Source organism: Lactuca sativa, chromosome 9 (assembly GCF_002870075.4).
Source record: "Lactuca sativa cultivar Salinas chromosome 9, Lsat_Salinas_v11, whole genome shotgun sequence".
Classification (NCBI taxonomy): Eukaryota; Viridiplantae; Streptophyta; class Magnoliopsida; order Asterales; family Asteraceae; genus Lactuca; species Lactuca sativa.
In genome coordinates, this window is record NC_056631.2 from 25,623,822 (window position 1) to 25,647,231 (window position 23,410).

General features: G+C 38.1%; 4 protein-coding genes across 7 annotated transcripts; 2 read left to right on the forward strand and 2 right to left on the reverse strand.

Annotated features, from left to right (window-relative positions):
- The first annotated feature begins 3,273 nt into the window (after nucleotides 1–3,273).
- LOC111895500 (histone H2A) lies at nucleotides 3,274–4,030 on the forward strand. Its single transcript, XM_023891584.3, has 2 exons — nucleotides 3,274–3,534; nucleotides 3,652–4,030. Exons 1-2 carry the CDS (start codon nucleotides 3,328–3,330, stop codon nucleotides 3,895–3,897), a joined length of 453 nt encoding a protein of 150 aa, XP_023747352.1. The 5' UTR covers nucleotides 3,274–3,327; the 3' UTR covers nucleotides 3,898–4,030.
- Nucleotides 4,031–12,136: 8,106 nt separating this feature from the next.
- On the reverse strand, nucleotides 12,137–12,853 carry LOC111895502 (histone H2B). The gene has a single exon (XM_023891586.3). It carries the CDS (start codon nucleotides 12,757–12,759, stop codon nucleotides 12,316–12,318), a length of 444 nt encoding a protein of 147 aa, XP_023747354.1. The 5' UTR covers nucleotides 12,760–12,853; the 3' UTR covers nucleotides 12,137–12,315.
- Nucleotides 12,854–18,619: 5,766 nt separating this feature from the next.
- On the forward strand, nucleotides 18,620–22,355 carry LOC111895503 (glycine-rich RNA-binding protein 4, mitochondrial). 4 transcript variants are annotated; one of them, XM_023891587.2, is made up of 6 exons: nucleotides 18,620–18,855; nucleotides 19,167–19,215; nucleotides 19,752–19,858; nucleotides 21,521–21,635; nucleotides 21,726–21,832; nucleotides 21,936–22,355. In XM_023891587.2, exons 2-6 carry the CDS (start codon nucleotides 19,167–19,169, stop codon nucleotides 21,981–21,983), a joined length of 426 nt encoding a protein of 141 aa, XP_023747355.2. In that variant the 5' UTR covers nucleotides 18,620–18,855; the 3' UTR covers nucleotides 21,984–22,355. The 4 variants fall into 4 exon arrangements, with proteins under 4 accessions (XP_023747355.2, XP_042753879.1, XP_023747356.1 ...); XM_042897945.1 differs by having other exon boundaries at nucleotides 19,809–19,858; XM_023891588.3 differs by having other exon boundaries at nucleotides 21,567–21,635; nucleotides 21,936–22,126.
- LOC111895501 (histone H2B) lies at nucleotides 22,210–22,963 on the reverse strand. Its single transcript, XM_023891585.3, has one exon. The coding sequence runs from the start codon at nucleotides 22,871–22,873 to the stop codon at nucleotides 22,430–22,432; it is 444 nt and encodes a 147-aa protein (XP_023747353.2). The 5' UTR covers nucleotides 22,874–22,963; the 3' UTR covers nucleotides 22,210–22,429.
- Between the last annotated feature and the right edge of the window lie 447 nt (nucleotides 22,964–23,410).

Genomic DNA, 23,410 nt, shown 5'->3' on the forward strand with positions numbered 1-23,410 from the left:
TATCCTGGTATATAGGATAATGTTATGCTTAGGGATCTGTTGATCTGTCTGATTATCTCTTGACTGGTTTTATGTTTATTTGTTATATGTGCACATATTTTGGTTTTTGGTTGAGGATTTACCGCTATGTGTGTGGACCAACAAACCGGGGGCATTCCAACCTGATGGTTGATTGAGCCCGAGGGTATTCCATCCCGAAGATGATTTGACCCATTGTATATTGGCATTCCAACCCAATGGTTGACTGAGCTTGGGGTATTCCAACCCGATGGTTGACTGGACCCATTGTATATTGGCATTCCACCCTGGGTATTCCATCCCGATGATGACCAGACCCGAAGGGGTGATTGGCCCTGGGGTATTCCAACCTGATGGTTGATTGGACCCGATATGCTGTTGTATATGTGAATTGTTTATGTGTTGGCACTTTGGGGGAAGTTTCTAAGCTTTGGCTTACGATTTTTAATTTACTGTCTCAAGTACTTCATATGATCGAGGGAAGGCGAAGGCATGACCATACATATCTTTTGGTTCTTATGGCATTGTGATTTTTTAGGAAAACTCTAATGTTTGATAAACAATTTGGAAACAATGATTTTGTAACTGTTTTATGATTTTGGGTTATCTCTAAAAAGTTTAAATTTGTTGTGATTTTATGGTTGTTACAGGTTGGTATTAGAGCCTTGGTTTAACTGAATAGGAGGAACACTCGTGTGAATCTAGTCTCAAACTAAGGAAAATGTTTTAAAAATGATTTTCAAATTGTTTTCAAAATAATCACAAGAGGATGCGGTGTCTACGATCAGTCGGAGCCAGTAAGTAGACCCCAAATTACCACATTGTTATTTGATATTATGATATGTTACAACAACATGCTAGTGATAGGCTAGGGATCTTCAGGAATTCTATGATAAAATTTCCCGATTATATGATGCCTGATAGCCTAGGGTTTCTTTATATGAAGTTAACATCATTATTATAGTTGCTTTATGTATGCATCATAGTTCTACATAACTAAGATTCTATAGCTTCAGAACGTTCGATTTGGCATTATTTCATGTTCCTTTTTTGGTTGCGGGCTTAAGGTTTGGGTTGAATATTTGATCGCCTATAGGATCCAGTGTTATGTATGATTAGCATATACAAGTGATCTAGGGTCGGTGAAAGTTTCATGGATGAGTTGGGTGGGGTTAACCGACCAGTCACGTGATGTTTATCCTTCATTTAGGAAGTGAGGATAGAGTGTACACGTATGCCAACGAGTATCGTTAGGGTTGTTGTGATAATCCTCTAAGACAAATACAAGTAGGTGTGAAAGGTAGTATGGACTCGTACTACTGCAAGCACAAGACCCGTGCGCGTAGCAGGGAACTCACGACCCATAGGGTTTTGTTTAGGAATTGGTTCCCATGATGTTATATGCATTTTATCTGATATCTCCCTGGTTTTGTTTCAGTATGGCGATTACGAGACTATTTGAGGTAGGATCTGGATCAGGATCAGGAGCATGCGGCCAGGATAAGCCATCATTGACTGAGGATCGGGTTAGGGAGATCCTTCAGGAGGAGGTTGTTTCCATCTTATAGGTGTTGGATTAGGTGTCTAAGCCCATAACTATAATTGGTATGTACTTGACCCGAGAGTAGCATGGTCCATTTTGGGTTGTACTGCTTACACAGATCACAAGAGTTTGAGATATTTTATGGATCATCTGAACCTGAACACGAGCAATGTAGGTGGTTGTACATAGTCAATGATTATGACTATGAGGTGTGTACCATCCGGGTAAAGCGAATGTAGTAGCGGATGCTTTGAGCTGCAAGTCGGTTGGGTCTTCAATCTGGGGGATGTGTATGAGGATATCCGTTGATTCTCCACTTTTGGGATTGATTTGAGAGACACATGCAAAAAAAGTTTAGAAAAAAGAACTGGAAACATGAGAGAATCAAGGGTGAGATCGGCAGGTTTGTCATTTATATGTAACAATTGGTAAAAATTGGTTAGAGTTCGGCGATCAAACCACCACGAACCGCTAGGTATTCATGACCAGTTGTGTGTAATTTTATGTTTATATTGTATATTAAATATATAATATTTATAATTTCTTTTAGAACATCTCAAACTGCTTAAATTGTTTGAATAAAAAATCAACAAAAATTAAATCTATTTGTAATGTTAAAAATAAAACTTTCATTAAGTATATTTGAAAGTTAGGTATTAATGACCGATGGTGGTTAATGCTCAGGTACACCCATTGTACCGCATGAGTACGCCCCGCGCATGCGTACTGTGTCGAATCGGTTGGGTTGAGAGATTTGGATAAAAACTCGTGTGAATCCAAACTCAAACCAGTGTTTGCCTAGCTCTAGGTGCGTAAGGTGTATGGAGATTGTCTCGATTGTGTGCATGTTAAAAATGCATTTATAGTCCAGGTTATGTAACTAAAAGTTCGATATTTTTGGGATTATGTTGAACTGATATTTGCACGTGCTTTTGACTTGGTATTTATGGGTCTTAAGCTTGATTGAAACGTTTCTTCGTTGAAAATGAGTCTTATGTTGACAATTTATGCACACGTGAGAAATAAACAAAAATATAGCTGTTAAGTTTGTTAAGAAATAATAATAATAATAATCAGGATCCAGACATATGAATTTTTGGAACCTTAAATATATCTTTAAGATACTGAATCGAGAATACTGGATAGGATTCAAGATCTTGACCCTAACAGTTGGGTATTTGGAAGTTGATAAGTTGAAAATTAGTATTATAAAGAGCTTACCCTACCCAACAATTGTCAGGGGAAATCCATTATTTTCGTGTCCATACAAGGATTTACAAAACATATAATTTTCAAATATCATAACACCCGATGTGCCAATTTCTGCAATATGATAAATTTCGACTTCAATAAATACATTATAATAACATTTTGCCTACTTTATTTTATAGTACACTAAAATTTCAATATCTTATTCCTAAATACATATATATTATTTGACATGTCATTCCTAATAAATCAATTATACAAATAATACCGAAAATTTGATGGAAGAAATTTAAGAAAGGGGAAAAAAAACTTAGGCGGGAATGATGAATTATTCCCATAAATTTCAAATAGAATTCAAAATTTAAACCGATTCCCATTGGTCCATTATACTTCACACGGATTACAGGTTAACCACAATCCAACGGCTGATACTAACCCATTTTACAATTCCAAACCCCTCACACACCACATATAAACAATGCCGACGCTACTCCTCAAGCACCATCATCTACAATCAACTCACTCAGTCATTTCTGAAAAGCAATACACATAAACACATGGAGGGAACCGGAAAAGTGAAGAAGGGTGCCGCTGGAAGGAAGGGTGGTCCGAGGAAGAAGTCGGTCACTCGTTCAGTCAAAGCCGGTCTTCAGTTCCCCGTCGGTAGAATCGGTCGTTTTCTGAAGAATGGACGTTATGCTAAGCGTGTTGGTACCGGTGCTCCGGTGTACCTTGCTGCCGTTCTCGAATACCTTGCTGCGGAAGTAAGTTTTCCAGTTCAATCTGTTCATATACGCTTTATTCACCCTATTACCTCTCAGATCTGGATTTAAGTTCAATCTGCTCTCCGTCGATTCTGAGTATTGTTTGTTTGCTTTCAGGTATTAGAGTTAGCAGGGAATGCGGCCAGGGACAACAAGAAGCACAGAATAATCCCAAGACATTTACTTTTGGCAGTTAGGAACGATGAGGAACTTGGAAAATTGTTGGCCGGAGTAACAATTGCTCATGGTGGTGTTCTACCGAATATCAACCCGATTCTTTTGCCCAAGAAGACTGCTGCTGCCGCAGAGCCAAAATCTCCTTCTAAGGCTGCCAAGTCACCTAAGAAAGCTGCAAAAGCCTAGTTTAATGTTACATTTAATCCTATGGGTTTTAATCTGTTAATCGTTTGTGGTTGATTGTTCGTTAAAGAGCTTAGATTAGTTTTTGTTAATCAGATGTATCCAATTCGAATGAATGAAACAGCTTGTTTCTTAATTTTATGGACTTTTGGAGTAACTTATGTTTGTCGTTTTTGGTATCGTTTCAATTGATATTCACATGGTCTGTATAATCGTGCGGGGGGCCTTGGGTTGGTCTTTTCCATTTGCATGGGCTAAATATATGTAAGCGATTAAGGACATCTTTAAGAACTAATAGACTTTACATGGAAAGCCTTTCAACAATGTTTGAAGTCTCGTAGTGACATCAATGATAAACCAATAAAACGAGGTGTTTGACAATTTTAAAAATTTGACAACAATGCGTTTAATCAACTGAGAAGACCAAAACAGAAATGTGGTTAGATTGAGCCAAAATTGTATAAATGTCTTCGAGGATCGGATTTGGACCAAGTTTGATTAGCACTCGTGAACAAGAGCAATAGAATCTGTCTAGATTTTTGTTTCGCAGCCATGAATAAAATCAACACATGTTGCAGCCCACAATTTGAACTTCAGCAAACCAGTCATTAATATTTTGACAGCCTACGTTGATTACCTTCAGCAGCCCAATATCATTAGTTTGGCCCTCACGTATCCATGGAAAAAGAGGGGATCAGTTATAAAAATATAATTTTTAGGGAGAACCCACGCACAACAGCAGAGGAGCAATTGAATTAAAGGCTTCAAGTATCAAGATAATCTTTTGATTTTCGTTTGTAAGTTAATTTCTCTTTCTTTAGTTTCCGGTAATCTAGCCGTGTTAAACAAATAAGCCATTAGTATCAACATTTGGCTTATAATCTTGTGATTGATTTGTGGATTTGCTATTGAAGTTGTTGATTACATGTATTTTTTCTTTTTAGCCATATGATTTCCCTTTATAACAATTTTCGTTTCCTAACATCCAGTTTCGAGAATGGATCAGTGTAGGGCATTAAGGAGTCAAAGACATAATTTTTGGGAAAAACTAGTCGTGACTATAAGGAGGTCACGACGTGACGAGCCAAATGAGGACGCATATATGAAGCAGTGGTCACAGCGTGACACATAGCTGGTTAAGACATGAAAAAGGCTGCAGCCAAGCCCTTGATATTTTAGGGTTTCCTTCGTATTTAAGCACCATAAACTCGGATTTAGGGTTCATTTTTCAGCCTCCATCTCTTTCAAACTTCAGAAAACCCTAACCGTAGCTTATTTTGGTAGTTTTGGCTCATTTTGGGTGGTTTTAGTTCCTTCTTAAAGAAGAAAGTCCCTTTGGTGCATTGTTTTAGCAATCAAGCCTCCTCCTCACCATCTTGTGTTGTTTTTGGACCTTTGTAAGTCCTCAAGTTCTTGTGTTTCTCATTTAAGCATACTAGATATAAGTTTTACCCACTTTTCTCAATGCATGGGTTGAGTAAGATGCATGGAATCCATAAAGTTGGCAACTTCATGGATCTTTGAGATCATTTGATAATAATAAGTCTCAAATATGAAGTTTGGTGGTGGATTGGACTCCAAGCATGAGTCTTGGTCTCACTTTCCTTTGTTTTGACCAAGTTAGTGTTCAAGTAATGTATAACAAAAAGAAGCTACAATATTTATGGTCCTTTGGGTTGGGGTAAGCCTTCTTGAAAGTTGGAGTTGAAGACTAAATGGATTAAGGACTCAAACCATTAGCATTATACTTCAGACCATGAGATGATTAGGGTTGCTCCTCCTCAGTCTCCTTCACTTCCAAGACCTCTCGAAACCCTAATCTCAACCCCCATTGAAGTTCTTGGTCATTCTTGGTGTTATTCATGAGTTTTTGGGTCCTTGAAGCTCATTGAGCCAAAAGAAGATCATTTGTTAGCATCTTGGCTTCTTCATCAGCTAGTTGTGGAGCTTTTGGACCTCTGTAAGTCCTCAAGCTCATGCATTTCCTTTCCCTGCTTGCTAGATATAAGTTTCCATGCATTTTATGGTGTTAGAGACACAGGGAGTCGTGGTGGTGGCACGAAGGATAAAGGGGCACATGAGGATGTGCGCAACATGTATAAGTGCGGCAGGTATGGATGGAAAGGTCACATCCGCCAAGAATGCACATTGGAGGTAGAGTTATGCCGTCATTGTCATTAGCCTGGTCATATCAGGGATAATTGCCCCCGTCTGGTGGTTAGGGCAGCTCAGGTTTCGTTGCAGGTACTTCAAAAGGAAGAGAGATTCAGGGTTTCTTCAGACGATACTACGGGATTGCGATTTGCCATTCTGCATGTCGAGAGTCTTGTTAAGCAGGTTTTAGTGTGTTCAGTTGTTGTTCAGGGTCTTTGTCGGGATAAATTTAGGGGTATTGCTTGGAGAATATTTGGTCAGGGTTAGCGCTTTAGTTCTCCAGTAAATTCAGGGTTCAACTGTTTTATCCTTGATCTAGTAAGATCGACAATCGTCTATGGAAGAACTTTTATGGTTCAAAACTACAGTTGCTAGGGGAAGAGCGATAGTAGGAAGATGGTGATGTCAGTTCATGAGTTGATTGGTCATTGGAAATGTTAGGGGAGTCTTATGTTCGCATGGGTTGTAGATGGTTAGAATTTAGTAATTCTTTGAGGATGGAAGTTGGGGTGAAGATTCGCTAGCTCAGAGCAAGTGTTATGGTTTTAGTCCTCAACATAAAAACTTAAGGAATTGATGTGGTATCATGGGAGGTGAGTTGGATTATCAGACCGATTAAGATTTCAAGAGTATTCTTTAGGAATTCAGGGTTTGGACGATCATTGAGATTGGCTAGTAATGGAACGCTAGTATAGGTAAGCGCAGGTCATAGGCGGTTCTCACCATATAAGGATTGTCGGGTTGGGAATCCATTGGATTGATGGGATGAGATAGAGAGATTCTTGTAATCCAAGTAGGGGAGAATCCATCAGAATTTCCGGGAGTTGGATCGGGTATAGAACTAGGGCAAGCTTCGCATCCTGGTCAGGAAGAGAGACGACACAAGTGGCTGTTTGGATTGAGGTTATGTAAGTGGGAGTTTGGGGAACTTCCAACAGCTGGTCAATGTATTTTTGTTATGCATAGCAGGTATGTGGATGGATCTAGGTCGAGGGTTGTGTTAGAGCCTCGTTGCGTGTTTTCGTCTGATGAAGGCTTTGGGGTTCGAAGCATGACATGAACATCTGATTGGATGCTGGTTCGACTCAGGCTACATGGGGTTGTGATGGATAGAGTGTGGCAAGACCATGGGTGGTAACAATGGTTGGTTAGAAGTGTTGTAAGATTTCGATGGGATCGTAGCATTCACCAGTTTACGGTGGACTATAGTTGGAGGTGGTCATGAGCGTAAAGGGGGAATCAATTCATGCTTTGGACATGCCGGTCAAGATTAAGTGGGTGGTTAGTGTGTGATGCAGAGGGGTTTATACATTGGGTAGCCTTGTTATTAGACTCTTGGGAACCTGGTGGTTGAACCAGGTGCAAGACTAGTTGTCTCAGCGATGGTTGGGAACCTTTATATCTCGGGTCAGTGAGGGGTTGTCGTAAATCATAAGGTTTTGGGTGAGATCTCGAGTTAGGTATCGCCGGTGTTTATGTGCAGGATTTTCTTTTCGGTGGGATAAGAATAGAGGTATCTATATGCCGAGGGCATCAATAGAAGGGTTTAAGGGTAAGGAATGGGTTCGATATTAATGATAGATCAAGCTATTGTGATTGTGTCTTGGATTGATTCTAAATGTGAAAGGGCATCAAGACAAGTCAACGCAATATTATTGAGTTGGAACTCGTGTGAGGAGTCGTTTGTTATTTGGAGAATATGTTATGTCACTTGAAATTTGGATTAAATAATCTTAGAGTAAATGATTTGACCCTGTTGCACAACTCTCGTCCGAGTCTAACTGTTGCAGGGTTGAGCCTTCTACTCGAAGGATTATCTGAGCCTTCTGTCAAGTATAAGTGTTTCGCAACAATAATTTATATGTGATTCTTTCATTTCTAGTTGGAACCTCAATTTATCAGAAGTTGATTAGTCAGATGGGAAATAAGTGTAGTGGATTTAACAATGGTTCAATATGGGCGATCTGTTAAGGAGTCAGACCATCTTGAGGCTTCATATTTCAGGTTGAGTAGACGTGGTTGTTTTGCAAGGGATTAAGGATTTGTTCATCTTCGGGTTGGAGAGCCTTGCTAGGGCTGGTTTCGGTTTCCTTGGAAAGGTTGTGGTATGCTCGGGGCGTGGTCGTGTGGCTCAAGTTGCCTGGTGTGTCGGGATGGTAAGGAATGATTTCAAGGACGAAATTTAATTTAAGTGGGGGAGAGTTGTAACATTATGTTTTAAGACGATTCATATTTGGGACCGTGACCCGAATATATGTTACTAAGAGGCTTCAGATCTTAAGGAAGAAAGTTTTAGACCCATTTCAGTGTGGATAATTAGCTTAGATGATTTGAGGGTTCGGTTTGTATTTTTGGAGACCAAGAGTATATCGGTAAAGTGGCAGTTCGGACCTGTTATGGAATTTGATTTTTGTTCAGAAAGTTTTATGGCAAGGGGGAGTTGATAGAAAGGTAGGGATCTTCAAGACCTTTCAGTGGATATAAATAACGTCGAAAACGGAGTAGAAAAGGAGAAGTTATGGTCGTTCGAAGTTGGAGTGCTTCGGGTGAGTGATCATTGACTTATTGATCAAGCTCATTTAAGGCTCACGACGTGAGCATGAAGTGCGCACTACGTGAGAGGCACCTGATGCCCTAAAACCCTTATTTTTTGGGTATTTAAAGGTATGAGATGATTAGGGTTGCTCCTCCTCAGCCTCCTTCACTTCCAAGACCTCTAGAAACTCTAATCTCAACCCCCATTGAAGTTCTTGGTCATTCTTGGTGTTATTCAAGAGTTTTTGGGTACTTGAAGCTTATTGAGGGAGAAGAAGATCATTTGTTAGCATCTTGGCTTCTTCATCAGCTAGTTATGGAGCTTTTGGACCTCTGTAAGTCCTCAAGCCCATACTTTTCCTTTCCTTGCTTGCTAGATCTAAGTTTCCATGCATTTTATGGCTTGTAATTTTGGTTAGCATGCATGGGATTCATAAATTTGGAAACTTTATGGATCATGGTGGTATCTTAAGTATTATATGTCTTAGATTTGGATTTTAGTCATGGTTTTGGACTCCAAGCTGGAGTCTTGGTCCTTTTTCCCCCATTTTGACCTAAGTTGGTGTTTGAGTCATGTATTGGACATGCATGACTGAAAAGCTTCGAATTTTATGGTCCTTAGGGTCAAGGAAGACCTTCTAGACTGTCCCATGTTAGGGCTAAATGGATTAGGAGCTTAATGCTCATTTTTGGTCAGATCTGGACTCACGAGAGGAATTAGACCTCACGACATGAGAGCGTGTTCGAGGAAGTTTTTGGGTAAAAGCCACGAACTCACGATGTGAGCATAAGGTGCTCACAACGTGAGTCTCTCTTGTGCAAGTTTGGGCTTTTTGAGTGTTGGCTAGCTTGGTCTTGGACTTATCCTTTGGTTTGGGCTTATATTGGACTAAGGATTTTAGAGTAATGGACTTCTGGTTGGGCTTACCTTGCTGAACTTATCCTAATGGGCCTTGGATAGTGAATTTGGCCTTAGTAGGCCCAGTATGGTTGGGCCTAAGTTGGCCCAATATGGTTGGGCCCAATGAGATTGGGTAATTAGTAGGCCTGGTTAGTTGGACCGTTTACGCATTGGTACCTGGGCTTTGCCATGGTTAGTTATTAGAGAATGGTTTGGTTGTTGGTTCATTTCATGGAAGACGGTTCTTAGCAGTTGCAGTAGTTGTTGGATTTATCTGCCATTTGAGGTGAGTCTCCCTTTGTAGAATTCGTGGGTCAAAGGCACCAAGGTCGGCCCATTAGTTATGATTTTACCTGATGATTATCTTTATGATAATGATCAGGTGTGCATGTATTGTTTGATGATTCTGTTAATTATGTATGATATTATATGGTAGGGGTATGGGTGAAATAGACCCACTATCCGGTTAAGATAGACCAAAGGGCAGGTCGAGCACCCAAATATGTTCGGCGGTATCAGGTTGGTATAGACCGAAGGGGCAGGTCGAGCACCCAGATATGCGCTACAATATCCAATTGAGATAGACCGAAGGGGCATGTCGAGCAGCCAGATATGTTTGACAATATCTAGTTAAGATAGACCGAAGGGGCAGACCAACACCTGGATAAGTGAGCATTTGGAGTATTAGTTTGAGAGAGTGACTTGGAGGATTTGGGACGATTATTGAGGAAAGTATGGACAAGTGTGGAAGGTAGAATTGGACACATAGTACTGAAAGCACATGATCCATACTTGAATCGAGGAGAGTCCTGGAGAATCTAGGAAGCTTGTGGTAGGATGGTTCTTGGGTATGTTTTGCTCATTTGCATGATGTATTTCAGTCTGGTGATGAGCACTCAGGAAGGAGGTTATGGTTTGGTTTCAGCTTAGTTTGTTGATGAGTACTCAGGAAGACGGTTTTGGTTTCAATGGAAAGATGAACACGGAGTTGTTGGAGATTCAACCTCAAGAAATTAAGTTCATATGTAAGCTGAGTGTTCCCTCAATATTTTTTTTTTCTGGAATTAATATTCACAACATCAACTGCAATGATGAATCAAAAGAGTAAACTTTTTTAATGGTTTATGATAAAAACAACAATAGTGTGGGTCATCAATCATACAAATGTCGGTGAAGACAACTACAACAATTATTGGTGGAAAAAATTAGGTCTTATCAAATATTTTACCAATTTTTGAAGAAACATCATCTTATCTTGTAGTAATTCATGATTTTTTTAAAGTTAAAACCAACAAATTTATGACTTTGTTTCACTAAAAGTGATCATACTCATAGTTTCACTACATTCAATTGTAATTGGAATTCATATAAATTGTTACAAGGAATCAAAGAGAGTGATGAACTTGTAATAGATGGAGCAATGACAACTTTTAAATATAGGATGGTGAAATTGTTCTGAATTGATTTGTCATTTGATTGAGTTCGAGTCTTGAGCAATCAAGACCTAGAATTAAATCAGAAGGTTAAAATGGTCATTGTTATCATTCCGCATAACACAACACAGGTGAAAGCAACGAAATAAATATGTGGGCGAATGGGGTTTATCGGCTTTCTTCATCTCCAATATTCAGATTCAGATGGATGTTATGTCGTCACTCCTACAACAAACTGGTCGTCGGAGGTATCTCTTCTCACTTTTTCTCTATTCAGATGAACAAATTCACAAAAAGCAAAAGAAACTTTATGAGTTTATTTTGTTCGCATCTTCTGATGTTTGCTATACTTCTCAAATTCACTTCTAGTTCTTTTGCTTTTCGTGAAATTGTTCATCTTCATTCTAAACCCTACACATTTTACGAACTCATCATGCTTATAGTAGCCTTGGGTTATTGACTCATGGTAATAAAAGTATATGTATGCACACAGAGCTTACGTATGATACACATGAACCAGTGTTAAAAGATGTATTTGAGCAGCATGGAGAATTAATTGAAGGTACTCACATGATCACAACTCACTAGCTGCTGTGTGTCTGTCTGATCTTCTTATAAAAAGTTTTAACTTCCATGATTGATTGCATTGCAGTTAAGGTTATATGCGATCACAAGAGTGGGAAATCAAAAGGATATGGATTTGTGCATTTTGTTTCTGAGGAGTCTGCCACCAAAACCTTAGCAGAAATGCATGGTCAGGTAAAAAAAAACATTAGAATCATAAACAAAAACATTTTCTTCAAATGTAACCATAACATCATTTTCATATTCATTTTATTGGTTTGTAATGCTTCTTTTCAGCTACCGGATGGTAGAAATATTCAGGTCAATTATGCAAACAAGAAATAACATCAACAATGTCAGGTCTGGTTTTTGACATGAATTAACTTGCTTAGTTAGAGATCAAGTGCAGTTTTTTGTTACCAATTAAAGCTTTGAATGTTATACGTAAACTTTGTATGTTGGTTGTATAAGTGTGTTCCTTAAGAATAGAAATTGATTCAAACTTCAAAGTAAACAGGTATTTTGTTTTTACTAATCCGACACAATTACCCAAAACAAACTAATACATGAGTAATAATGGCTGAATGAGTGATGATATTCGTATGAGTCAAATGTTCTATACAACAGATATGCCATTATAGACTGAATGTTGTGATATCTTAAATTCGCATTTCATTACACAGATACTGTAAAAACACAAATCGGATCAAGATAATCCAAATTTACAAACTCATATTCCTCCTGAAGAATAAAAGAAAAACGACATTTGATCGCTAATACATGATGATAAAAGTTGAGAAACCCTAACGCTGCCATGTTTCAATGAAAAGCTATTCAAGAGCTGGTGAATTTTGTCACCGCTTTTGTGCCTTCCGACACGGCGTGCTTGGCCAATTCACCGGGAAGTACAAGCCTCACGGCGGTTTGAATTTCCCTTGACGTGATCGTCGGCTTCTTGTTGTACCTCGCAAGCCTCGAACTCTCCTGGGCGAGCTTCTCAAATATATCGTTGATGAAACTGTTCATGATTCCCATGGCTTTGCTTGAGATTCCGATATCAGGATGCACCTGTTTCAACACCTTGAAGATGTAAATCTTGTAGGTCTCGACGCTCTTCTTGGATCTCTTCTTTTTCTTGTCTCCGGCGGCAGCGCCTGCTTCCTTAGGCAATTTCTTCCCGGCCTTTGGCTTCTTCTCCGCTGGCGCTTTCTCGGCCACGGCTTTCTTTTCTTCCGCTGGTTTCTTCTCGGCGGGCTTCTTTTCTGCCTTGGGAGCCATCAGATTTTTGGGAGATTGAGAACGAGAACGGAAACGAAAATTCTAGGTTTTCAAATTTGGGGGAATTCGATTGATTGCTTTTGTTGAAGAAATTGTTTCGCACGGAGTTTATATAAGACAGATAAATGCGATTGTATTGGAGGCTTGGCTGTCACGCGGATGGATGACATGGCATGAAAAGGAGACAACACTGAACGGTTGTGATGATCGTTTATTAAAATTTAAACAAAAATAGCTGATTGGCATTGGCCGTATCGGTGCGGTTATTAGTCAAAACTTCACCACTAGCCGCAAATGCGGTTAATCCATTTTCAAAACCGCATGGTGCGGTTATTTTTTTGGTGCGGTTTTATTTTTTTTGTGTTGCGGTTATTAACCGCATGGATTTGGTGCGGTTATTTTATGTGGTTTTTAACCTCAATTTAGAGCTTAAATAGTTTTAAGACTTCAAACATATTACTTGTAATAAAAAAAAAACCATAAGGTATAAGACAATTAACTATTTAACTTAAACCACAAACAACTAATATCTTAAATGTCTTAAAATTGTCTAGTTTCATCGTTTTTCAAAGTTAAACATAAGAAAAAAACTAACACTTTTGTTTTCTAATATTTTATCCGTCTTTCATTCATGAAACTTGTCTTATTTTTATATTTAATAAACTAATAATTGATAAAAAAAATTGTATATAATATATGCGGTGCGGTGCGGTTTTTTTTGCGGTTTTTGAAAACAAATAACCGCACCGCACCGCAAATTTGCGGTTTTTGAAAAACAGAAAACCTCACCATCGGTTTTTATTGCTGTTGCGGTTTTTCGGTTGCGGTTTATGTGGTTTTTGCGGTTAATTTTAGTTGCGGTGCGGTTTTTGCTCACCCCTATCAAATTTTTTTTAACATAAATAAAATAAAACTACAAAGATGCCCGGATCCCCATATGGATCGTATCCTCTAGCCTTTGTATTTTTTGTCAGAAGGGTTCACTTCAGCGATCATTTATTGACAAGTTATCATTTTATTCGGGAGGTATTCTTTTGGATCCTCAAAGGATGTGGCATCCCCTCTCAAAATTTCAACTCGGTCTCGGAGATCATTAGTTTTGTGTAGAGATGGCAATGGGGCGGGATGGGGCGGGTTTATCATCCCCATCCCCATCCCTGAGTCTATAACCTTATCCTCATCCTCATCCCCATCCCCAACAGAGGCGGGAAATCTAATCCTCTCCCTTTAGATTTTGGGCTTATCCCTGGCCCATCCCCGTGCTATCAAAAGTTCAAAACCATATGTCATAATAAATCAACTTAAGCCACAAAAAAAATCAAGTTTAATACACTATCAAAACCATATCTCATAATTAGATTGTTTACATCAATCATAAAATTTAACAACCATCAAAACGAGAACATGATTAAACAAAATAAATTTCAAGTCTTTGGTTCTATTTCTTTGAAAATTACTCAACATTCTCATCATATGCAATTGTCTGATCAAAAGCCTGTGGTTCTCCTTACTTTTTACCTGAAACATATAGAACTTATTTTTAGAAAAAATAATATCTATACACAAGTATGATATAACAATTGATATACGTATTAAAAATTTACCTTGAAGTTCTTTCCGTAACCAACTTTGGCTACACATTAATGCCCCAACTGTTTCCGCTTTGAGTCGGTTACGTTGTTTTGTCACTTTATTCCCGCTCATGCTAAAAGCTTATTCCGAAGCAACTGAAGAAATTGGAATGGCTAAGATATCTCTAGCAATCTTCTGTAATATTGGAAACTTAGAACCATTACACTTCCACCACATTAATATGTCAAAGCCCTCCTCATTCGGTAACAACTTCTCAGCTAAATAATCATCCAACTCGGTTTTTTCCAATCCATCATCCTCATAAAGCATATTCTCGAAATCCAACTCCCATATTGATTTACTTAAAATAGAACCCCTTCCTTCAAAGACGTTTGTTTCGCATTGTCGTTTCCAAGAAGCTCCTTGTTTTGCATTATGTTTCTTTTTATACTCTTCAAATAACTCAGTAATTATGTTGCGTACTTGCATAATCTCACTTCTTGCTTCATTCCCATATAACTTTGGAAAGAAATAATTGATCAACTTTAACTTATACCTAGGGTCTAAGACAATTGCTACACTCATAACATTATGTATTACATTCCAATACTTCTCAAATTTGGTCAACATAGTTGATGCCATAGACTTAATAACATTATTATCTGATACGCTCCAACTCGACAACGATAGTTTCATGTCACAAATTAAAGGGAAGAATATGTTTGATGTGGGATATTTGGTATCATAAAATTTTTCAGTCACTTGATAGAACAATTTCAGTTTTTCACAAACACTTGATGCCATCAACAAAAATCGGATCAAAATGGTTCCAAGCAGCGGATTTCAACCTTTTTTTAGGATTATTTTCTACAACTTCTTGTTCATTATTTTCTACAGCTTCTTGTTCATTGTCCTCAAGTTCATCTTCATCATTCATGGTTGGTTGTTTATCATTTTCTGGTGTAGCCATCTAAACCTACAAAAAAACACAATCTGTAACATCAAATATAGTCTAAACATCATACAATCTACACAAAAACATTGATTATAAACATAAATTCATCATCATCATCCAAAATCTAAAAAACAGAGTATGAACATCACAGAGTCTGCACTCTACACAACAATATCAAATTGGAAAATCATAAACACATATTTGGAATGGTGTATTGAGAATAATCTGCACAACAACATCCTAAATTCGCTGTAATGCAAATCATGTCAAACAAAAGATGAGAATTGAGAAGCACGATTGGAGTAAGGAGAAAAAAAGTCACTAACCTGTAACCCTGTTTCGTAATCATGAGTGACCTACTGACCTGCCGAGTGCCGCTGCCGCCTGCGACGTTTGGTTCAAACAGAACCACGGTACAGAACGAATGCACGATTGAAGTAATGAAGTCGCAAATCGCAATCTCGTCTTTCTCACTCTTGGTTTCTCGCAAATCGCAATCTGTGAGACGGTCTCACAGTTTCGTGTGTCTCACGAATCGTCACTCAGTCGCTAATTGCCTAAGCCCAAGCGTTGAAGCGAATCGACAGATGAGATGATCAATTGATCGTGATTGGAATTTGGAAATTGGAATATGCTGCGAGACATTAGGAATTACCGATTCTAATTTTCAATTTGGATAAATCACTTGGTCAGTCGGTCATGGGCATATTTCAATTAAAGTATATAACATTTATATCTATCATTCGTTACCACCTCATGATTTATCTATCTCAATTGACGATATATGTCCAGTTTGCCGCAAGGCATGTTTGGACACCTTTGGAAAACATGCGGTTCATTGTAGAGAGCTCTCTGGTTTCAAATACAAACATGATGTGGTTAAGGATGTTCTTTTTTATACTTGTCGGCAGGTAGGTATTTTCTGCGAAAAATGAAGCGTCAGTTAACTTTTTTGACGGACCCCTATGATGGAAGATCCACACTTAGACCGACTAACATTTTGGCCTTTGGATGGGTAGGAGGGACGCACGTGTGTGTGGATCTTACTTGGGTCTCTCTTCTCGTCGGTTTGAGGAGCGAGGGTTTCACATCAGGGCATGCGACTTTGAAAGTCGTTGCGTGCAAAGTGGCAAAGCACGAGAATGCATGTATATTAGTGTTAATTATTATTATTTCGAAGACATAAAAAATTATAATATACGAAAACATATTTTTTATATGAAAACTTATTTTTTAAAGAAATAAAAGAAATATTTTACGTAAAATAAATACATAAAAATACATACAAATTATTTGTAAAAAACAGTTTTTTTTATAATACGACAACAATACTTTTTGTTTTATTTAAAAAAAGTGTCATGTAAAAAAATGTTTGTTTTTTAATTTATTATTTAAATGTTAACATTTTTTTTATTATATAAATTATTTTAGGGTGTTATAACCAAGTAAGCAATTAGCTCAACTGGTTAAGGTTTTGGTCAAATAAAGAGGGGTGGAGGCCATGAGGTCGACCCTTCCCCCTACTTTAAGCAAATTAATTTATTTTTTCAAAAAATGTCATGAGTTCGACCTTCCCCTCATACTTTAAGCAAATTAATTTATTTTTTCAAAAAAGAATCAAAAATGGTCTCTGTGGTTTCTCAAATGTCACTGTTAGGTGCATTTCATTTACCCATTTTGTAGCTTTATTTTATAAAAGTACATTGCATATAGGCTTAAACTCATGCATTTTGCATGTTTTTCGGGATTTTTCATGAGACAATTTCATTCAAATACTTTTGTGATATTTCAAGGACTTTTGGAGGCAGGATATTGTTGGAGGAGGTAAATAAAAGTTGCAAACAAAATTTCAGGACTTGCGGAGCACCGAGGAGCAAGATATCAAAAAAATGAAGATTTTGGTTTTACAGAGATTTACACGGCCGTGTAAATGCAAGCCTTGCGTTTACACGGGCCGTGTAAACGTAGATTTCTGCGCAGTATATTTTTGCGTTTACGCGGGCCGTGTAAATGACAGTGTTAATTTACGCGGGCCATGTAAACGTAAACGTGAGTTTTAAAGCAGTTTTTCACCATTCTTAAAAGGGGAACCGACTTTTTACTTAGGGGGGTCGACTTTTGGAGTAGAGAAGACGAATTTCTTGAGGATTTTGAAGTTGATTAACACTTGGGAACATTTGATTTCATTTTGTAAGAACTTTATTTTCATTTTCTAGATTTGTGATCTTGTTCTAGTCATGAGTGGCTAGAACTCTAAATTCTCCAACTTTATGTCTTGACTTCTAGTTGTGATTTCAATCATATGACTTGATGTTTTCTTTTAATTTCAATCTAGTTGTGAATGTTTGATTCTAATTGTGATTCTTATTGGCCATTTGAATTAGGGTTAGATCATTCAAGTTATCTAATTGCAAAATCCGTAATTGTTTTGTAAATTGGACTAGGTAACAAACACTAAACTGATTTTTATTGAATGAATTTAGTGTAAATCTTATTCACACATTCTTATGCTCCCGAGCTTATGAGGAGTATTGAGTGTTGTTGGGAACATTCACATAAAGTTTAATGCAATCTTTCAACCTAATTCTAAGAGCTTGTTTAGATTAGATTGGTAAGGTTAGGATTAATCAAAGAACTTATTTTGGTAGATCAATGTGGTGAATGGGAGGTGCTAGATCTTGTTAGCATTTCCATGTACCAATTTAGATATAATTGAACAAATATCATTTCATCATTGGAATCACATTGCTAATTTGTCTTGCATGGAGTTGGAGTCCTTACAAATCCTGAATCTACTTCATTAAATCAATCATTTACTTATTGTTTTATTGTATAGTTTAAATCGTTGCTTATAAATTCCCCCCATTCTGTGACCATTTTTGTATCTTACGCAAAAAGGTATAAACACTTGTCCCGTGTCTCTGTGGATCGACCATACTTACCTTGTACTACATTATTAGTGCATAATAGTAGTGTTTAAGGAGTCATTTGTACCCTTTATTTGTTTGGTTTGACACGCCCAACAGTCACGAATTCAATCCTTCTATACTTGAAAAGACGAAAATGCCCTTACAGATTTTGACCCCAACGGCGTTGTACTAACGGTGTTAGTAAAAAAGGCCAACTTTGCAAGTTTCGCAAACCATAAGGACCATTTGCATCAAAAAAAATTAACAGGGACTGAATTTGTGATTTTTGGTAAACCACAGGGACCATTTTTGTAATTTTGTGAAACAGATTTGACCCGGTTCGTATAGGATCGGTTTTTCTAAAGGTAACCCGTGATACAAACCGGTTTAAAAACCGATCCCGTATGTGAATGAAAACCGGTTTGCCAACCTTTATTCATATTTCATGGATGCAGGAGGCCTGCAGGGTGGACGCTGAATGGTTGAAATACCCATCTTTGCCCTCTACAATCGCATATGTCCTTTCTCCTTCCATCACAGCACATCAGCCAACCCTCACCATCATCTTTGGCGACAGCACCCAACGACTCCCGTCAGCAACCCTTACTATCATCGCCTCTGTAATCGTCTCCTAATTCGTTCTATTTCCTGCTCTTTCAGGTGATTCTTATTAGCTTAATGCGCTCTTTAATTAGCTTTTCCCTACTATGCTCTGTTTCCGTATTTTTCGTCCGTAAATTGAAACACAGGACGATTTTAGTGGTTAATTAGGGTTTTCTTCGAAATTTCAACTGGTTTTGGTAAATATTGGATCAAATCAGAGCTAGTATTACTCTATCACAGCTCACAGTTTTTAGTGTGTGTTTCGTGGTTCTTACATTGACTGGAGTTTTGGTATGATTGCAATTTCTGATTCCCGGACCGGGCTTTTGATATATCTATCTGATTATGTTTGAATTTTCGATGGAAAGATGAACACGGAGCTGTTGGAGATTCAACCTCAAGAAATTAAGTTCATATGTAAGCTGATTGTTCCCTCTGTATTTTATTTTCGGAATTAATATTCAGGACATCTACTGCAATGATGAATCAAAAGAGTAAACTTTTTTAATGGTCTATGATGAAAACCACAATATTGTGGGTCAATCATACAGATGTCAGTGAAGACAACTATAGCAGTTATTGGTGGCAAAAATTAGGTCTTTTCAAATCCTTTTGAAGAAACATCATCTTGTAGTAATTCATGATCTTTCCAAAAGTTAGAACCAACAAATTTATGACTTCTTTTCACTAAAATGATCATACTCATAGTTTCACTACATTCAATTGTAATTGGAATTCATATAAATTGGTACAAGGAATCAAAGAGAGTGATGAACTTCTTATATAGATGCAGCAATGACAACTTTTAAATGTAGTATGGTGAAATTGTTCTTGAATTGACTTGTCATTTGTTTGAGTTCGAGTCTTGAGCAATAAAGACCTAGAATTAAATCCAAAGGTTAAAATGGTCATTGTCATCATCAAGCATAACACATACATATTGTTGAAAACAGCAAAACAAATATGTGGGCAAATGGGGTTTATCGGTTTTCTTCATCTCCAATATTCAGATTCAGATGGATGTTATGTCGTCACTCCTCTAGCAAACTGTTTGTCGGAGGTATCTCTTCCCGCTTTTTCTCTATTCAGATGAACGAATTCACAAAAAGAAAAAGAAAATATATTTTCTTTGCATCTTTTGATGTTTGCTATATTTCTCAAATTCACTCCTAATTTTTTTGCTTTTCGTGAATTTGTTCTTCTTCATTCTAAACCCTAGACAATTTAAGAACTCATCATGTTTATAGTAGCCTTGGGTTATTGACTCATGGTAATAAAAGTAGACAAAACTGCAAAAATAGTCCCTGTGGTTTGCATTTTTTCAGGAAACAAGTCCAAACAGTGACTTTTTTTGATTCGTGGTCCTTTTGGAGTGGTTTGTATGTGAAAATGGTCCCTCCGAAAATTGAAATGACTATAATACCCTTGGGGTATTTATTTTTCATTTTTCTTTCATTATTCTTAAAATTTAATATTTATTTATTTATTTTAGCAATTAAAAAAATAAAAAGGGCCCACCTCTCTCTCTCTCTCTCTCTCTCTCTCTCTCTCTCTCTCTCTCTCTCTCTCTCTCTCTCTCTTCCTTATGATCCATCACCCTCTCCGGCTGTTGCTACCCTTCTCAACCCCCACAACCCCGATTGAAGGCTTGAACCGCCAGAAAAATCGACTCCTTCATGCTTCATAACGAATCAGGAAAAGAAGAAAGAAAGAAGATGTTGCTTGCGATCCCTTTCGAAGGTATTGTAGCAACAAACACGATTTACTACACCCGAGATTGAACACACACCAAAACTCGTCAAATTGAAATTGAAGGAGGAGGTCGGAAGAAGGAGGTCGGCCGCCGGCGAATTGAAATTGAAGAAAAATGTTAGAGATTTGAGGCGTTTGATCGACAGAGAGATACGATTCTGATTTTGGGTAAATACAGACATTGCAGATGTGGATTAAAATGGTTTGATGATTATGATTGAGAAATAATAGAGAAGCTTCAATCGATTATCCATAATCATTTTATTTTCCGACAAGTTCGGGTGATTGAAGGAGGATAAGTTTCAATTGATTTGTCCCAGTCTCTCTACCAGTCTTCATCTCTCAAAAAAGCAATACGATTACCAATGGGTTGCTCCGATCAACAGAAAAAAACAAGGAGGGAGGTGGTTTCATGGTGGTCCCAGCAACAACAACACCATCGTTGGTGGTGGTGGTGTTTCTCGATGGGAAAGAGGCAGTGGGTGGCGGAGGGAGGAGCTCCGGTAGCCTCTGATGCTTTTGTTTGGTCTTCTACCGGCGAAGACAAAGGAGGGAAAAAGTGGCATCGGTGATTGCTGGAGTGACTCGACAGAAGAGGGCGGAGGGAGGTGGTGGTCGGTGTCAAGTTGGTCGGTCTTTTCCTTCGGCCGGTGAGATACGAACTGGAGGGATCGAGATTTGCTATAGCAGTAGCTGGATATTTGGGTTTAGTGTTATGTGTGTGTGTGTGTGAGAGAGAGAGAGAGAGAGAGAGAGAGAGAGAGAGAGAGAGAGAGAGAGACCAAATTAGTTATTTATTTTCTTTTTCTTTTAAATTAAACAAAAAAAATACAAAAAATATATCAGAAAGGGCATTTTAGTCTTTTCAGTTTTCCGAGGGACCAAAACCACAAGCAAACATGGTCAAAAGGACCACCAATCCAAAAAAGTCACTGTTTGGACTAAAACCCCAAAATTTTGCATACCACAGGGACCATTTTTGCAATTTTGTCATAAAAGTATATGTATGCACACAGGGCTTTCGTATGATACACATGAACCAGTGTTAAAAGATGCATTTGAGCAGCATGGAGAATTAATTGAAGGTACACACATGATCACAACTCACTAGCTGCTGTGTGTCTGTCTGATCTTCTTATAAAAAGTTTTAACTTCCATGATTGATTGCATTGCAGTTAAGGTTATATGCGATCACAAGAGTGGGAAATCAAAAGGATATGGATTTGTGCATTTTGTTTCTGAGGAGTCTGCCACCAAAGCCTTAGCAGAAATGCATGGTCAGGTAAAAAAAAAAACATTAGAATCATAAACAAAAACCTTTTCTTCTAATGTAACCAAAACATCATTTCATATTCATTTTATTGGTTTGTAATGCTTATTTTCAGCTACTGGATGGTAGAAATATTCGGATCAATTATGCAAACAAGAAATAACATCAACAATGCCAGGTCTGGTTTTTGACATGAATTAACTTCCTTAGTTAGAGATCAAGTGCAGTTATGTTGGTTGTAAAAGTGTGTTTCTTAAGAACAGAAATTGATTCAAACTTCAAAGTAAACAGGTGTTTTGTTTCTTACTAATCCGACCCAATTACCCAAAACAAACCTATACATGAGTAATAATGGCTAAACAAGTGATGATATTTGTATGAGTCAAATGTTCTTTACAAAAGATATGCCATTATAGATTGAATGTTGCGATATCTTAAATTCGCATTTCATTACACAGATAATGTAAAAACACAAATCGGATGAAGATAACCCAAATTTACAAACTTATATTCCTCCTAAAGACAAAAAGAAAAACGACATTTGATCGCTAATGCATGATGATAAAAGTTGAGAAACCCAAACGCTGCCATGTTTCAATGAAAAGCTATTCAAGAGCTGGTGAATTTTGTGACCGCTTTTGTGCCTTCCGACACGGCGTGCTTGGCCAATTCACCGGGAAGTACAAGCCTCACGGCGGTTTGAATTTCCCTTGACGTGATTGTCGGCTTCTTGTTGTACCTTGCAAGCCTCGAACTCTCCTGGGCGAGCTTCTCAAATATATCGTTGATGAAACTGTTCATGATTCCCATGGCTTTGCTTGAGATTCCGATATCAGGATGCACCTGTTTCAACACCTTGAATATGTAAATCTTGTAGGTCTCGACGCTCTTCTTGGATCTCTTCTTTTTCTTGTCTCCGGCGGCAGCGCCTGCTTCTTTAGGCAATTTCTTCCCGGCCTTTGGCTTCTTCTCCGCTGGTGCTTTCTCGGCCACGGCCTTCTTTTCTTCCGCTGGTTTCTTCTCGGCGGGCTTCTTCTCTGCCTTGGGAGCCATCAGAATTTTGTTGGGAGATTGGGAACGAAAACGAAAATTCTAGGGTTTGAAATTTGGGGGAATTCGATTGATTGCGTTTGTTGAAGAAATAGTTTCGCACGGAGGTTATATAAGACAGATAAATGCGATTCTATTGGAGGCTGGGGCTCTCACGCGGATGGATGACATGGCATGGCAAGGAGACAAGAATGAACGGTTGTGATGCCTTGGGTTATCCGTTTGTCGATTGAAGCGCGGGGTATTGGATCTTTTCGTAGTCGGAGTCCGACAGTCAAAGTGATGATCGTTTATTAAAAAAATTTAACAAAAATGGCTGTATCAACTTTTTTAATATAAAAGAAATTAAAACTACAAAGACGCCTTGACGCCTAGGGATGAGCATATGAACCGGGGAGCCGGTCAGAACCGGAACCCGATGAAACTAATCGGGCCGGGACGAATACTATATTATTGTCGATTTTGGAACCGGTCATTGGAACCGGCCCAAAACCAGGAACCGAACCGGACAAGCTTTTAAAAAAAACCCACGTCTTTTGG